At 44.1% G+C, this 16,830-nt stretch overlaps 1 protein-coding gene across 3 annotated transcripts in view; it reads left to right on the top strand.

The window, feature by feature from the left end:
• The first annotated feature begins 1,204 nt into the window (after positions 1-1,204).
• Positions 1,205-16,830, top strand: part of Efemp1 (EGF containing fibulin extracellular matrix protein 1) — a 61,357-nt gene continuing 45,731 nt past the window's right edge. Inside the window, exons 1-4 of one of the 3 annotated variants that reach the window (XM_055629096.1) lie at positions 1,205-1,296; positions 2,467-2,556; positions 10,027-10,075; positions 10,214-10,600. In XM_055629096.1, the coding sequence (XP_055485071.1) occupies positions 2,476-2,556; positions 10,027-10,075; positions 10,214-10,600 (517 nt within the window). In that variant the 5' untranslated portion in view covers positions 1,205-1,296; positions 2,467-2,475. Of the gene's footprint in view, positions 1,297-1,589; positions 1,903-1,927; positions 2,070-2,466; positions 2,557-10,026; positions 10,076-10,213; positions 10,601-16,830 lie in introns of those variants that run through there. The other 2 variants (XM_055629098.1, XM_055629097.1) reach the window with 2 other exon arrangements.

Below are 16,830 nucleotides of genomic sequence, written 5' to 3'. Positions count from 1 at the left end.
CAAACACAAAAAGAGGTGTTTTTATTGTACAGAACCTTTAAAAAGAAAAAAGAAAAAGGAAAGTAGTTTGGGGTCATTGGTGACTGGCAGGGTCAGGGAGACTTCCCAGAATCTTAGTAGTAAACGGCTGGCCCACACTCCTCGGAGTCTTTCATACACAGTACGTTCTGGAGATCCTGATCCTGTCCAGGATCCGGTGGTTCGTTACCACACTGGTAATGTCTAGTTAACCCACCTGCCCCAAAGACGCAAGAGTGGCAAGCACCTGACAGCTGCTGTCCCACAATCTCCACCAACGTCCCACCTCCTCCCCCTTCTGCGGGGGGGCCCTGGATAGTTAAAGTCTTTACTGCCTCCAAGTTAGCAGGTTCTATTGCTTCTGAAAGTGCATTTGGTAACTTTGTTCTTAAAAGTCACACCTGCAGCCAAAGAGAAGTGCCTGACTTAGACTTAGGCTGGAGAAGCTCTCAGAGAGAGCTGCAATCTGTGTGGTATGACTTGATGAAGTGTGTGTGGGGGGGGGAGAATTCTCTCTTCAGATTCCTGAAATTCCACCACTATTATGAAAGATGCAAGCAAAATGCCTAACTTAACTTTGGATGAGCAATATTCAGGAGAAATGAGAAATGTATATAAGAAAGGAGAAGATTGAAAGAGCAACTACACACACACACACACACACACACACACACACACAGGCGTGGGAAGAGGGGCACCTCAGGCACGCACTCAGACAGGCATGAGTTGCGTTTGGCCCACTCCTAACACCTAGCACAGAATAGGGCCAGAAATGAACGCATTTCATTCTCACCTTTTACCCTTTGAGGAATCAGAACACCCCCACTCTCTCAAAAATAAAAATCTGAAATGAAAAGTGACGGGCAAGCTCTACGAATTGCCTTAAGTTACTCTCCAAGGACTCACTTGTTCAGACTTTAAAAAAAAAAAAAAAAAAAAAAAAAAAAAAAAAAATTTTGTAGAGCCTAAAAAGCTCCACGAGAGTGACATTTTGTGTCTCAAATGCCTGTGAATCAAGGAACTGAGGGGCCTACAGCCCCCCCCCCCCCCGTAGACCCCAACGCCAAGAGGCGCGCTTTCCCGCGGGCTCGCAGCCTGGGCAGGGCGCTTGCGCCTCCCCCTCTCTCCTCCGCCCCACTTCGCCCTACTTCTCCTCCCCTTCTCCTCCTCCTGTGGCTGCTTCTGCTGCCAGACCTCGCCAGTTCAGACCCACCAGGCTGCCCTCCCCTGCGCACTCCTTCGCTGCCGGGGCAGGAGAGCTACGCGGCCCGCCCCCAGGTAGGAGCCCCAAGCCGGGATCGGTCGCTGGGTGTGCGCTGCACCCTCGGGGGCTGCACCAGAGAGTGTGGTGGAGTGACCCAAGTATCCCACAGTGTCCCCGACTGTGCAGCCAGGCACCGGAGAGGGAGGTGGAGGTGTGGGGCTGGGAACGCCATCTGTCAGCCTGTGCCAGGACTTGGGTGACATCTGTTGGGATGGGCAGGGTTTGCGCGCTGACTGCCAGCCCTGAGAGCTTTGCTGGTGACCGCCCGCCGTCCCTAGGGTCAGTGACTGATGTGCGAGACTGGAGAGGCACCTGGGCTGCTGGGAAGCTGAAGCGCTCAGCGACTCTCGCTGACAGGCGCCTGGTAGATCACACCTAGGAAAGTGGAGCCCACTTCCCTGCAGGCTTCAGGCCAGGCACCCCACAACTGGTATCAACTGCGGTAGCGCGGTCTGCTGAGCGACGGTAGGCAGCCTGAACCGCATGCAGACCTGGGAACAGAAGGAGCAAGAGTGCCTTTGAGCAGCTGCTGTCCGAAGCTCTGATCTGGCAAAGTTGCGCGCCCAGAGCCGGGATGGAATCGGAGTTTTAAGAGTTGGGACTACAGAAGTTGCCCTGCAGTGAGTGAGAAGCTTTGTAGGGTATTCTACCAGAAAATAAGAGAGCCTCCTTCCAGTTTTGTTTGGGTATTTTGGACTCGCCTCCCCTGAGGGAAACAAAGTCTGAGGTCACATGGTTGATACGCAGGTATTTTGCTGAGCTGCTCTCGGAGCTTCACCAGCTAGAGGTGAGCCATGGGGCGGGAGTACTCGAAGGTTCCAGAGAACTGACAGATGCTGTGCCTTTTCCACCTCCACGGGGGCAGGAAGACACGTAGTGGTCTTTGGAATTGATAATATTCTGTGCCCTCCCACCCCTGTTGACTCCCCTTTTTCTGGAGCCTAATGCCTGGGTGTGGTATAAACACATGCTGAACAACCTTGGTACAGGATGGACGGAGTGAGGTAAAGACGAGTTCTGCAAAAGTTCTCTTCCTGTCTTCTGTGTTTGGTGTTCGGGGTAGAGGTGAGGAAGCAGATTGGAAATTGGCTCCCACCCTCCCTTTCTGGTCTGTGTCTTCACCGGTGGAGATTAGATTTTCCAGGCAACGGACACTAAACGTCTCTTTGTCCTGTTTCCTTTAGAGAATCACGATGCTGCAAACACTTTTCCTAACTGTGCTGACTCTGGCGCTGGTCACATCACAGGACACGGAGGAAACCATCACATACACGGTAAGGGGTGATGGAATTTGAATGTTTCTCTATGATACAAGACTTTACCCATCTCCGCCAGTGTAAGCAGACTCTTGCGAAGCAGAATGAATTAAACAACCCTTTAATATGATTCAGACTTAGGATTCCTAATAGCGTGCCCTGGGTCCTTTCAAAGGTGCATTTTGATCTCCAGATGAGATGAAGACCAAAATAGAATGATTTTTTTGTTCAAGGCCAAAACTGAGTACTTTTAAAATTCAAATCTGTGTAAGCTGAATGTTTCTAAGACACTCAGTGAACTGATAGGTTTGAGGACTCTGGCCACCTGGGTACATGCAAATGGAATCAGTGCATAAGAGTAACACGCAAGTCAAATAAGAATGTGTCATGTAAGCTCATGCCTCATCTGTGCTTGTCCGCATGAAGCGATTCTTTATTGGGTTCAGGGAGGCTCTCTACTCATATAAGAGCCCTGCAGATGGTGTATCTGTCACCAGGATGCAGCATTTGATAAAGTGGATTTGAAATACACCGTGGGCATTCTGGTCTTGCAGCTTCTATTTGCATCTCTGGCATTTCTGAGTCATATTTGATCAGTTAGTTCCATCAGCGTAAATAATCTCGATAAAATGTCTAAACTATCATCTGACCCCTCCCGCTGCCCAAGAAAGATGTGAGGAGAGGAGCAGGACTCACCTGGCTGTGACAAGGCCCTTCGTGCCTCCGTGCTGTTTTCTAACTCTAGGTCAGTGTTGTGACATGATTGGCACGTGTTGTGACATGTGTCCTGGGTGAGTATATGAAAAACACATTTTTCTACTTCTTTCCAATTTATAAAATTAAGTAACCCTGGTCAAAAGAATGCAAATGTTCTTAGAATAAAACTCAGAAGTGAGCCAATATCAATTACTAATAATAAGCATTATCTCACTTCTGCATCATGTTATCCCTAGAATATTACCCATTCCACAGATGTTCCCTTCTGCTGTTCAGAACAACTGTGAATAAATTCATTTAGTGAAAATATTGTGTTAATTTAACGTTAAAATAAAGAAAACTGAAAGCATGTGGTGTTCATCTTCAAATGAAAATGTTTTGTTATTCAGGCTAAACTTACTACCTTCTCAGTGAGCTAAGATTAAACTCATTACCTACTTTTGTATTCATCTAATAAAAGAGTTTACCCCCCTTTTTTTTTTCTAAGACTCTGTCCTGGAACACGCTATATAGCCCAGTCCAGCCTTGCATGTGTAATCTTTCCATCTCAGACTCCCAAGTAGATATTACTGCTTGTAGAATTGCTCATCTCATACTCTATCCTTTTTCTAATCACCAAAATCTTATCATTTGAGTAGAAAGTGTTCATTGTGGTTAAGCCCTCCAGTTACTATGAAGGCCTTTCATATGTGGTCCACTTTTTGTGCTAAAAGATCATAGATTAGGCCTGTTCTCTTTTAAAATGTGTATGCCCAATAACTGATGGTTAAAGAACCAGGGTGCTTTTTCAAGACAGGGTTTCTCTGTGTAGCCCTGGCTGCCCTGGACTCAGTTTGTAGTCTAGGCTGACGTCGAACTCACAGAGCTCCGCCTCCCTCTGCTTCCTGAGTGCTGGTATTAAAGGCATGCCTGGTTGGGGTGGCTATTCTTAATCACCTCAGTGTGAACATATTTTTGCATCCTTGCAACCAAGTGTGAGGTGAATGACAATATCCCGATGATGGTGGAATGGAAGAACAGAAAGCTTATCCTCTTGACTTAAGGCTGTACAGCCAGCAAGCAAAGAAACTAACTCCAGGTTAGGCTTAAGAGTAGAGCCATATTAAATGCACTAATTCGACATGCTTAATATCTAAAAAAATAAAAAATAAATAAAAAAACTATGTCTTCTTTGTTCATCATGCAACTATTCAAATGAGCTGCCATTTTAGCATGGTTTGAAGAGTGGTAGCTACAAAACAGACAGTCTTATATTCCCCTTTTATATTAGACAGGGTTCACTAATCTACTAGTGGACAGATATCTACAGAGGCAACTCTTCTACTATCAAAAGACCTTTAGGTTATTTGTTTACTGGGACAATTCAACCTTCTATATCAGAGAAAATACTGTTGAAAACTACAAAGCTTTTAAATAACATTATCTTAGATTACACAAATCACTAAAGAAATAGAAAGGGCAGAGGTGGTTCATGTTTGTGCTATTATAAAAGAGAATAGCTTACTGCTGGCTCTTCACGGAGGTTCTAAGCTCAGGTTGTTTGAGGAAGTCCTGGCATAGCCACCAAGACGATCAGGTGAGACAAGTGTAGTGGACTGGGCAGGGGACCTGCGCATGCCTGAGGTCGCTATGTGCTTGTAGGTGGGAAGCAAACCTGACTAGTATGCCTGCAGCTCACAGAATGTGAGCAGAAGGAAGTTTGCCTTTTCCTGAGGCTAGGAAGCTTTGTGTCAATATGGTAACTATAGAAATGGAAGAGGGGTCAGAGTTGGAAAGAAAGCAAATGGAGACATGAGAGCTGATCCCCTGGCTCTTGCATAAAGGTGATGGTGGCACCTTAAACAGTGCTGGAGAAACAAACACGAATTAATGCAAGGGGTGACATGTGTTCGATCTTCACCCTGGTAGGTTTCAGGCGTCACTAAAACCGCTGGCCTGCCCTCAGCGCCTTCATCAGCCAGGTAGTCATCGAGCATCTGTTTACATAACCAGCTGTCACTTGTAATAAATGAATTCGTCTAAAGCATCTTCTTCACTGTGGCTTTCTCAGAGGTCATCTGATCAAACTGTTTCCTGAGCTTAAGCTTTCTGCAGAGACTTCTCTAGGATGCTTCCTGGGATGCCATATATAGACAAGCTGCATGAGCACTGTCTAAAGTGCTTCTCAAGAACTAGATGCCAGGAATCCTGTAGAGGCTGACAGTCAGATCCTGGAGAGCTCAAGAGTCCCCTCCAAATAGCATCCCATATGATTCAGAGGCCTAGTAAAACCTTTGCCATCAAATCTAGTTGCTCACTCTCAAGGAAAAGGCTTTCTAGAGCCAGTCCTGTCTGCCTTGCGGTTCTCAACCCAACCAGAACTATATGCAACTCTTTCCCTCTTCAATAGTTTTATGAATTTGATCATAATGATTCCCATTCTTAGAATTTGCCCCATCTAAGGGTTGTCAGTCAACAAGGCCTAGTTCACTCTCACCTTCTCTTCAAGGACTTTCCTTCTCTCCCCATCCATGCAAAGGAATCAGCCATATTGCTAACATCTTGGGACAACTCATTCCCTAGCCACCTGTTCTTCCTGCAGGCCTGAAAATGCCTGGTATGAGAAACTGCTTGGTGGTAGCTCAGTGAAGAACTGGAGCTTGGGACAGACCAGAAAAGACATTAGAATGTCAGGAAAACTAGGGTCAAGTCTGGTGCTTGCAACAACACCAGGCAAAATGAACTGTCAGTACAAGAAGACACAACCACTGAGGAAGCAGTTGGTCTGGGTTCTAATATTCCCAGATTTTTCACTCATATAAAAAGAAATAAAGGAATAACTATATATAGGAGGTTGAGATACCAGGCACCATTTCAGTCTGGCTGTCTCCTGCTGACTGGTGGGGTTAGAGCAGCTAAGAGAGCCCAGGACGTAACTTCTGCCTTTGGTTTGTTCACACTCACTGTTGACAACACAAGTATTACTTGTTGGAGTTGTAATGGCACAAGTGTAGCTTTTGAGGGACATCAAAAATATTGTTCCCTGTATTAGGAAGGTCATTCTTAGAATCTAGTGAAATTCAGGCAGAATGGTCAGGAAGGCAGGTCATTGGGGAAAATAACTGGTTACCAAAGCTGTGAAGGGACAAACCAGGGAGCAGTGGTGATCTGCTATCTAATGTAACAGAAGTGCCATGTCTCATATTAAAATAGTAAAAACACAGTACATCTTGAAATAAAGATAATAAATGAAGGAAGCAATTGTTCTAGTGTATTCTAGAAAAGGTAATTTTAAATCTTCGGTTAATACTTTTCTTCTTCTTTTTAATTAGAAAAAGTTAAGGTTTAGCTTTCAGAGTTTGGATTAAATTCTAGGTATCCCACAAATAGAGGAAACTCTATTTAAAATAAATTTTGGCCAATTTCAAATTAGTGGGGTTTTTTTTTATCCTTTTCAAAGACAGTGAAAACATTTGGGATTCTTAAAAGATGCAAACTTTGTCCAAGTAGGGTAAGGGGTCTGAGTAGGTAAATAGTTATACCAAAATCATGATTAAATTAAGGATACAATATAATCTTAACCCATAGCCTTAGTGTTAGGACTGTACCTAGCTAAACTTTAACCATATTCTACATATAATAATATTAAGAAATACATGCTTCCTTCCTCTAGGCTATAGCGGGTGGCGGGGAGTGGGGCTGTCCTCTTTTGACTAATGAGAACATCTGATTGTCCTCCCTTCCCACACTTCCCCACAGGGTTCCTTTGAAAAACTCACATTTTAATGGTGGTGGTTGCTTATACTATGCATCCAGAGGGCTGAGGGTCATAGCTATGGTGAAATTTGTAAATAGATTTAATTATCTGTCTATCAGAATGAGTCTTATAATAAGTTTGTAACTTAGAGGAATAGCTCAATACAAATAATCTTTTGCAACATACTCTTCCCCAATATTAAGATGGTGAGTACCCTGCAAGTGAAGTCTTCACTCAGGAAGAAAACACATTCAGCATCTGGAGAGATCTAATCATGGGTGTTTAAGGATCTCATCTAGTAAAACAATAAAATATAATCCTTTGGCAGTGACATTGCTCAGCAGATAAAGCTTCTTGCTACCATGCCTGACGACCTGAGTTCAATCCCAGACCCCACATGGTAAAAAGGGAAAACTGAGTTCCAAAAGTTGTCCTTCAACTTCCATACATGAGCCACCGCACACACGATCCCACGATCCCACACACATACATGTAATGAAATTGATTGAATGAAGCCCTAATCTAGCTTTTATAAATATTATTAAGACAAAATCAATACTTAAGGAAGGTGAAGGCTGGGGAGATGGCCAGTCATTATACACATGCTACGTTTTTTAACCTTTATGACCAACTATATATTTTATATATGTAACTTTTATATAGCTTTTTAAATTTAATGGCTTTTCTGTCTAACTTTTAATAAAATCTTGTAAACAATTATCTCTTAAATGAAAACTTAACAAATAGAGACACAGAAAGCATGCATGTTGTAGCCTGAATATCTAACAGCTGAAAGCACAGACAGTATGGTGATCTTTGCAAGCACGCCGCAAAAGAGAAGTTCCATTTATGATGTAATCAAGCACAGGGTCATTTGAAAATGTCCCTGTATGTCTTTGAGCAGAAACTTCTGTATCTTGAAGTGTGTGTGTGTGTGTGTGTGTGTGTGTGTGTGTGTGTGTGTATACACATATATATACACATACCTTAAAATCAGGTATACAGCACAAATAAAGATAATTTACATACATGTGACAATTTTAATCACAAACAAGAAACATCTGCAACACATAAACAAAACGACAAGGCCTGAAGTATCATGATTACGTTTAACCACGGGGAGGGTCAAAACAGTGTGAGGTTTTGTATCTAAGAAGAGACCTGGGGTTGGTAACAGCAGAAGGCAGAAGGGGTGTGGGCAAGATCCAGACCTTTGTGTCCCTGGTGTTTGGTCCCCAGAGACTGGAAGGGAAGGGAAGGTGCTGTGGCTGAGAAGGGTACAGACGAAGTTTCAGAGAGTGCTGACTGAACGCAGATTGCCAAGTTGTAAGCAACCCACAGTGCCCAACTCCTGAGCAGCCCTGGAAGGAAAGCCTGCAGGCCTCTCACATGGAGAGGAAAGGCCTTGCAGTGAATGTTCACACCGGGCCAGGTGCAGAGGAGTGGGGAGCAGAATGCACCGAGCAACCCCACAGCGGAGGGGAGGGCAGCAGCGAGCTGCCTGGAGTGGCAGAGTGGAGTACGGGGTGAAGAAAGAGAATCTGGTGACACCGTTTAGGAAGAGCAGGCACTGTTCGCTCATGTTCAGAGCAGGGAGTCTGGCTACGGAGGAGGCAGATTTGTTCTGTCCTGCAGAGAAAAGTTTGCAGCCAGCAGAGCAAGAGGCTATGGGGAGTGGACTTTTAGTAGAACAATTTTGGAAGGAACTGGATGCTGGTCAGAGAGTAATCTCTAATAGAAACTTCTAACTGCTTACCACTGCACTGCATGAAGTTACCCGAGTCTGGAAGAATTCTGAAGTGAAGATTTTTAAAGTAAAGCCTCTTCTCCAGCATCCTAGTAATCTTTCAACTTGCTTGTGGGTGCAACAGGTAGATGTCATAAAGGGTAAAAAAAAAAAAAAAAAAAAAAGTGGACAATAAGTTTTGTTAAACTAAGCTGGTTTAGAGCAATGGAGTACAGTCCAAGCTCAAGGAACATATGACCCAGAACCAGGGTTTCAGAAAAAAGTCAGCAGACAGACAAATGGACAGAGCTCCTGGAAAACCCGAAACCCTCACCAGAGAATAGAGAGTGTTAGGATGAAGAAATCAGTGTCAAGGGTAGAGGAGTCCTTACAGGACAAGCTGTTTCAATGGTACTGCCTTCTGAGTCACAGTTATGAATGTTCCAGCTTGGAGATTTAAGGATAGATACTGAGCTAATTGATAGAGAGACATTATCAAACAGACACACAGCATGGCCGAGGCTCTAAAATTTTAGGTCCCTATTCCAGAGACAGCATGGTGGGGGCTCTCAGGAGAACTCAGGCCCACGTGATAGAGTGAGGGGTCCCTTCAGGATATGTTTCAGAGGAGGGACAAAGTTTCCAGGCCAAGCGGTTGGCAAGTAGTCCATAGTGCACTCCAGCTGTCTCTGACTCCCACAAGCAGTGCAGGAGGAAGGAGCATTGCATTGCACGTTGGGAAAAGAATGTGTAACCTAGAGAATATGGAGGGCATTTAGTTAATTTGTGTCCGTCATGTTGGGTGTGTCTTAAAAAGTCCTGACAGCTTGGGCTCCCTTAGCCTGAGGATGAGACAGGAACAGCTACAGGTGGGCTGGCCCTGAGCAGCAGTGGGCTGGGTTCCAATACTCAGACACTCAGGAAGACGCAGACACAAGAACTTGGGATGGGAGAAAATAGAACCCAGTTGGTCCTTGTTTAACGTAAAATTTACAATACAAAAGTGGGAAATAAAGAAGATCAATCAGAAATATTGGGGAGACCAGTCTCAAAAGAGAGAGAAAAGAACTCCAATAAGATGGTGATGGACAACTGTCCCAAGCAGACTGAGGACTAGGGCCAGCTGAGCAAAAAGAGAAAAGAGCTCAGTGCTGCCCCTCAGCCAGACTTGCCATAAAGGGGAGGGAATGGAACTGACCACCCATCTCGTTTCCCTAGGATCCCAACCACCAAAATAAAGCTCTTACTGTAGTCTCTTAAGGAAGCCACTCCTTGTCACCCGGCTCCATGTCTGATGTTTTCTTTTCAGCAATGCACGGATGGATATGAATGGGACCCTGTAAGACAGCAGTGCAAAGGTAAGCTTGCTTGTAAGACTTCCTGTGCAAGAACAGCCATCTGTCTCCACCTCATGTGTCCCTCTTCCTATCGCACGTGTGCTCTACCACACTCTACTTTCTGAGAAGACTACTCACTTATTTTATTACTGACCACAGATATTGATGAATGTGACATTGTCCCAGACGCTTGCAAAGGTGGAATGAAATGTGTCAACCACTATGGAGGATACCTCTGCCTTCCTAAAACAGCCCAAATTATTGTCAATAATGAACAACCTCAGCAAGAAACACCAGCTGCGGAAGCATCGTCGGGTGCCACCACCGGAAGCATAGCAGCCAGGAGCATGGCAGCCAGTGGGGTGGTCCCTGGTGGCGGCTTCGTAGCCAGTGCTACTGCAGTTGCTGGCCCTGAAGTTCAGACTGGCCGAAATAACTTTGTCATCCGGAGGAACCCAGCAGACCCTCAGCGCATCCCTTCCAACCCTTCCCACAGGATCCAGTGTGCAGCAGGCTATGAACAGAGTGAGCATAATGTGTGCCAAGGTGAGCATGGCTTGTATTGACAAGAAAGTTCTTGCCCAAGGGCACCTCCTGGCGAGGATGCAATAGCTTCTCACACAGGCTATGGTGCTAAGTGCTGTGTCTGCAGTAGCGTATTTCATCGTTGCAATAATCCTGAAAGGTGCTTGCTCTCAATGTCATACTTTTTTTTTACAAACAAGGAAGTGATGCCTCAGAAAATTCATCAGTGGCTCCCAACCTCAGCTGCTCTATTTATAGTCACTTAGGAGCCCTTTAAAGCTGCTCAGTGTCCAAGCCACACCCTTGCACAATTAAATAACACTCCCTGAGGATGAATTCCAGGCATCAATATTTTTTTAAAGCTCCCAGTGTGGTTCCAGTATGCAGCCAAGTTTGAGAACCGGAGGTCACACAGGTGTTAAGCACAGAGCTGGCTTTTAAACCCAAGCAGGGGTGTGCGAGCCGTAGAAGTCAGTGGAGGGGCGGGTCGCTCATTTGGAATTTGAACTTGTGCTATCCACCCACTCCTTAAATGTCCCCCCTTGCTTTCTCAAGCTTCTCTGTTGTTGGAGTTGCTACTAACTTAATTTCCTCACTCAAAGGTAAAGAAGGGGGGGAGGTCCCGCTTCTCTCCACCTTGAATTGAGGCTCCCTGTTCCCATGGCTGTTTCTTTGAAAGGTCCCATTTCAGTACATTTCACTTCTATCACTTGCACCATGGCACCGTCTGCCTGGGCTTTTCTGTTTATTTTCACAGAGTACACATAACTGTATATTCTAGAAACAGCTGCAGACTCATGTGAGCAGAGCGATAAGAATCTTGGCCTTTAAAGACATGGACAATATTAGCTAACTAGGCTGTGCTGAGGGACTGTTTGCCTTTTCCTTCTGGACCAGCTGCCTCAGAACTGCTGGTGTGGCAATTCTTTTACTGAGAAAGGGTTATAGGAGACCCCAGACTCCTTTCACATTGCTAGGGGCTGAGGAGGAGAACCCCATGGGATGGGCAGCCTGGCATCACCATACACAGTGGCCAATGGGCAGAGAGCCTAGGTGCTCTGATTTTCCACCTAGTCCTAAATGAGGCCATGAATCCCTCAAGGCTTAGAGCCACCAAGCATTAGTGGGACACACTCTATTCTCTAGTGCTTTGTCCTACTCTCAGCATAGACACAGGAGCTTTTAAATGGCTTCTACATGAAGTGAGGAAGCTCTCTGCTTTTTAATATTTAATATTCTGCAGGCAAATTTTAAGTTATCACACAGCAAACACTAACTCAAGCAGTGATGGTGTCACCTTTCAGGGGATGGTCAGAAGGGCATCTGTTTCATGGGACTGTCATGAGTCAGAGTTCCAATATTCATGACAAATGCTCCAACATCTGCTTGATATTCTGGTATCTAAGTTAGGATTTTGACAAGGAGATAAACTGATGTAGTTATTAAGAGTATATGTATTTGAATGGGTACTGGTGAAAAATACCTTCAGTTTATTTCAGATACACCATCTTTTAGTTGAGTTATTTAAATATGTTAACTTAGAAGATTTGTTTTTTTCTGAAATAAAAAAAATCTTTGATGAAGTTATTTAAATTTTTACATTCAGAGTTATTTCTAGCCCTGTAGGTATTAGATACTTTAATGATACTTGAAAGAAAAACAGATGAAGCAGTGGTTACTTCCCAAAGCAGCTCATGGTCCATCATTGGAACCTCAGCAACCATGCCTAAAACTGAAACGAAGAAGTTCTAGAATAAAATATATTTAAGACATATATTGGGGAATATTAGAAATATACTGTGAATATGAAAATGAAATCCTGTTTAATTTTCTTTTAAAATATTTAGACTAGTCGCCTATGGTTCTGTGTCTAGGGGTAGAACCCCATGAAACTTTCCCCCGTCTGCTGATACTGCCATTGTTCCAGCCTTGTCTGTGCAGCCGTTTCTAGGAGAGCCACGTCGCAGCGGACGTTCTGGCGTTCTTATAACCTTTTCGCTGCATCTTCTGCTATAGCCGCAGGAGCTGTGGGTGTGTGCACTGGGCCTGGGCTGACCACAGTGCTAATCTCTGCACCGTGTTCGGTTGTGCCTGTCTGTGGTGCTCGCCAGTTGCTGTAAGAGAGGCCTGCTTGGTGAGGGGAAGAAAGCCACACTGACCTGCGGGTGCAAGGGCAGGTTAGAAGGTAGGAAGGAATCGTGCTGGTCTAACATATGCTGATAGTCGAATCTTTTCTGATACCCAGGAGCCCACTAGACCTGGGAGGTTGGCTAGGCCTCCAGCATTGGCTGACTTTCCTCCTGCCGAATGGGCGCTAAGTCCAATCAGATGGGTGTAGGTCACCACCGCCATGTGGGCGCCACACATCGCACCTTCCTGGGTATCTCTCTGGGCTGGTCATAGTCGTGGTTTATAGGTGTTGCCTATGGGTAGGACTGTTTAATGGCTTCCCCTTCTTGGCAGATTGTGTAGTTTTTTCTGGAACGATGGAAGCTAGACCACAGGAAAGATTTTCAGGTCAACTCCAGCTGTATCCTAAGTGTGTGGAATCTTCAGCAATAGGGGCCAGCCTCAACCTCTGAGAGGCAACCAATGACTATATTAATAATCTATATGTTTGGGGAGTCACTTGGACTACCCTGATCACCATTCAAAGGAGAAATTTTTTTTTTGTGCCCTGTACTGAGATTTTTTTTTGACCTATGGTTCTTGTGGGAAACATTGCAGCCTGAATGTTTTAACTTCCTTTATCACATGCGCACACACACACACACACACAGAGAGAGAGAGAGAGAGAGAGAGAGAGAGACATTCTGTATAATTTTATGTATCAAATGATTCTTTGTGGCTTTTCAAACAACCTTGGTATTATTTGTCCTTCATCCCCTCCTTCTGTTCTGACCTTCCTGCTCTCCAACTAGAGGTCCCCCATCTTTCTATTTTTCACTATATATCACCTATTCCCCTACCAAGCCCCAGCACCCATCCCACACCCGACTCCACACCCCACACTCCTACACCTATGGTCTCTGTGGCTACTGCAAGCCATGTTTTCACATCTGAGTATTTGGAGCTAGGAATCCCAGATGAGAGAGAACATGCCACAATATCTTTCTGGGTCTGGGTTACTTTACTCAATATACTTACTTAGTAATGTGAATAATACTCAATATAACCTTTTCTAGGTCCATCCATTTACCTGAAAATTTTTAAATGATTTATTTATTTATTCACTTTATATGCCGATTGTAGCCTCCTTCCTTCTCTGCTCCCCTTTCCACCCTTCCCCCAACTCCCATCCCCTATTCCTCAGATAAGAGGAGGCTCCCCTAACAACCCACCTCAGCTCATTAAGTCACATCAAGACTGAGCACATCCTCTTCCCCTGTGGCCTGGTGAAGCAGCCCCATGGGGGGTGGGAAAGTGATCAGAAAGTAGGCAACAGAGTCACTGTCGGAGATCACCCTTACTCCCCTATTAGGGCACCCACACGAAGCCTGACATGCCCGTATGCTACATCTGTGTATGGGGTCTAGGTCCAGGCTATGCATGGTCTTTGGCTGATGCTTCCATCTCCTCAAGCCCCTCTGGGCCCTGGTTAGTTGGCTCTGTTGGTCTTCTTGTAGAGCTCCTGGCACTTCCTGTTCTTCTATCTTTTCCCCCACTTTTCCACAAGACTCCCTACACTTTGCCCAATACTTGGCTGTGAGTCTCTGCATTTGTTTCAATCTGCTGCTGGGTGGACAGCTATGCTAGACTCCCATCTGCAAGCATAGCAGAGTATCGTTAATTGTGTCAGGGGTTGGCTGTCTCCCATGGGATGAGTCTCAGGTTGTGCCAGACATTGGTAGGACATTCCCTCAACAGGGTTGAGGCAGGGTAAATTTGGGGATGAAGTTTTTGTGGGTGAGTTGGTGTTCCCCTCACTCCTCTAGGAGTCAAGTCTAGTTAAGAGGGTGTCCTCTTCAGTCTCCATGACCCCTGCTTCTAGGAGTCTCATTACCTGAAAAAATTTTTATTTCATTTTTCTTTACAGGTGAATAGTATTCCTGTAAATAGTGTTCATGAACCACAGTTTTATTATCTATTTATCTACTGCATGATATTTAGGTTATTTTCATGTCCTGGCTATTAGTGATAAGCCCCCTTCTTCATTGTCCAATTCAGAGTGGGCAACCCCCAAATCATATAAACACCAGCAATAAAAACAGACTCAGCAGGTTGTACTTAGATATCCCCTACAGATGTGACAATAACAATGAGAGAAAAATAGGCTAGCAACTTGGGAGCAGTGAGAGGTCATGGGCGAATTAAAGGGAGTGTTTCTAGGAGGACCTGTAGGGAGGAGAGGGGAAAGCAAAATAATACTATTTCAATTTAAAACATTTTTTAAAACCCACAGGAACAGGAATATTTAACTAACAAAAAGGAAAAGGGTTTTAAAGTCATTAGCCATTAGGTAAGGCACAATTTCACAGTATTGTAACAAACATGTTACCTACTCTCTAAGTGAAAAGTTCTGTCTTTAAGTAGTCATTTAACTACTTTTTCAGGTCACCGGGTGGAATTTTTTCTTATGTTTATGAAGTTAATTCTAATACCAAAAGATATATTTAGACTACCTCACAAAGTTATTCCTAACACATTAAAATACCATAATTCTCAGTTTTCTGTGGATTTTTTAAATTACAAATTACAGTTTTTAGGCACTTTGCTTTGTGGAAAATATGAATACATAGCAACTTATTCTGTACACACAGAATATTTCATCAAAACCGTTCTGAATAATCCAGCAATTTCTAAAATTTGTGCTCTGGGTCTTACTACGGAAAGCGGGGTTAAAAGTTTTTTTAATGACTAACGGCTTAAGTTGGATTTCTTCCCACCTCCCAATTTTGCAAAATGCCCATAAATGTGGATCTACCTAATTGTTGATAAAAATGGGTTACTTCATCTGATAACAGAATAATCTGTCTGGGGATCTGACTATGTCGAGCCACAGTGCCCACTTATTGCTGAGCTGAGCAACGAGGCAGCTGTAACTCCCTCTAATTGCCTGCACGTGGATGACAAGCTCACTCCAGGACGGCAGCACAGAACACTGTTTTATAACCAGTGTGAAAGTGTGGGGACCTCTGCCTAGAGCAATAATACGCTCCAAGGACCTGTATTCCCGGCATCATTATGCTGCTTGAGGAGCCCTCTGTTTTAATAAACTTCTCTACCCCCTTTTAAATGCTGTAGAAGTGTGTCCAGTAAGCTAAACCCATTTACCATGGCCAGCTGGATTAGGATAAGGGAAAGCTTACACATGAGTCATAATTGCACAAAATCATTTTTCCACATATGGATTTTTCAACAGGTGTACTTCGTCATCACACAATCGAAAACTGAGAACATTTGTACCAATTCTGTGATTTTCACTTTGTTTCTGTCTTGAACAGTGTTTTCAGCTGCACTGTCCCAGTGACACACGCTTTGTAACCACTGAATGGCCACTGAATTTTATAAAGCATGGCTTATCCCTTTCCACATGTTTTTCCAGGGTTTTGTAAGGAAACGAAAGTTTTAAAATGTGACACAACTTCCAAAGATCAAGTTTTACATGTTGATTTTTTGAGGTAATTCTTGACCAAGGAGAGTTCAATAGGGGAGACGCAGTGAGGGTTGTCAGTAGCTGCCCTTATCCTTAGCAGATACACAATTGCACAGTCATTTCACTGTCAGAAGTCCGTGAAATATCATCTACCACAAAGACAGCAGACACTCATCTAGAAAAGCAGGCTAGATGAATAAGAGCTACATTAGAACCCATCGATGGCTCATCTCTAATTTTCCACATTGTTAGACAGTCTCCATATGGTCTTCCTCAGAGAAAATGGAATTGCAAATCATTAGCTGGTCACAAATGAATATTTCTATCACATAGAATTTTCTGAGTACCAGCTTTGTATGGGTGAAATCATTTTGAAACTGGCAGAAAGACAAAATATAGACTGCCAAATTTAAAGTAATTTGTTTGTTTAATTGAACTTTAAAATGGGATTTTTTTTGATGGCTTGTCATTAAGATATCATTGGTCACCTTTGGGACAACTACGAATTAATGAAAAGAGCAAGGTCATCAAGAATGAAAGTTCAGATAAAGGCACCTGTCCCCAATCTAACACCCTGAGTTTGCTCTCCCAGGTCCCTCGTGGTGAAAGGAGACACTGGCTCCCAAAAGTTGCTCTCTGATCTCAACATTCAAGC

Source organism: Psammomys obesus, unplaced genomic scaffold (genome assembly GCF_907164565.1).
Source record: "Psammomys obesus unplaced genomic scaffold, mPsaObe1.curated_primary_1811, whole genome shotgun sequence".
Taxonomy (NCBI): Eukaryota; Metazoa; Chordata; class Mammalia; order Rodentia; family Muridae; genus Psammomys; species Psammomys obesus.
This window is presented reverse-complemented; position numbering and strand designations above follow the sequence as displayed.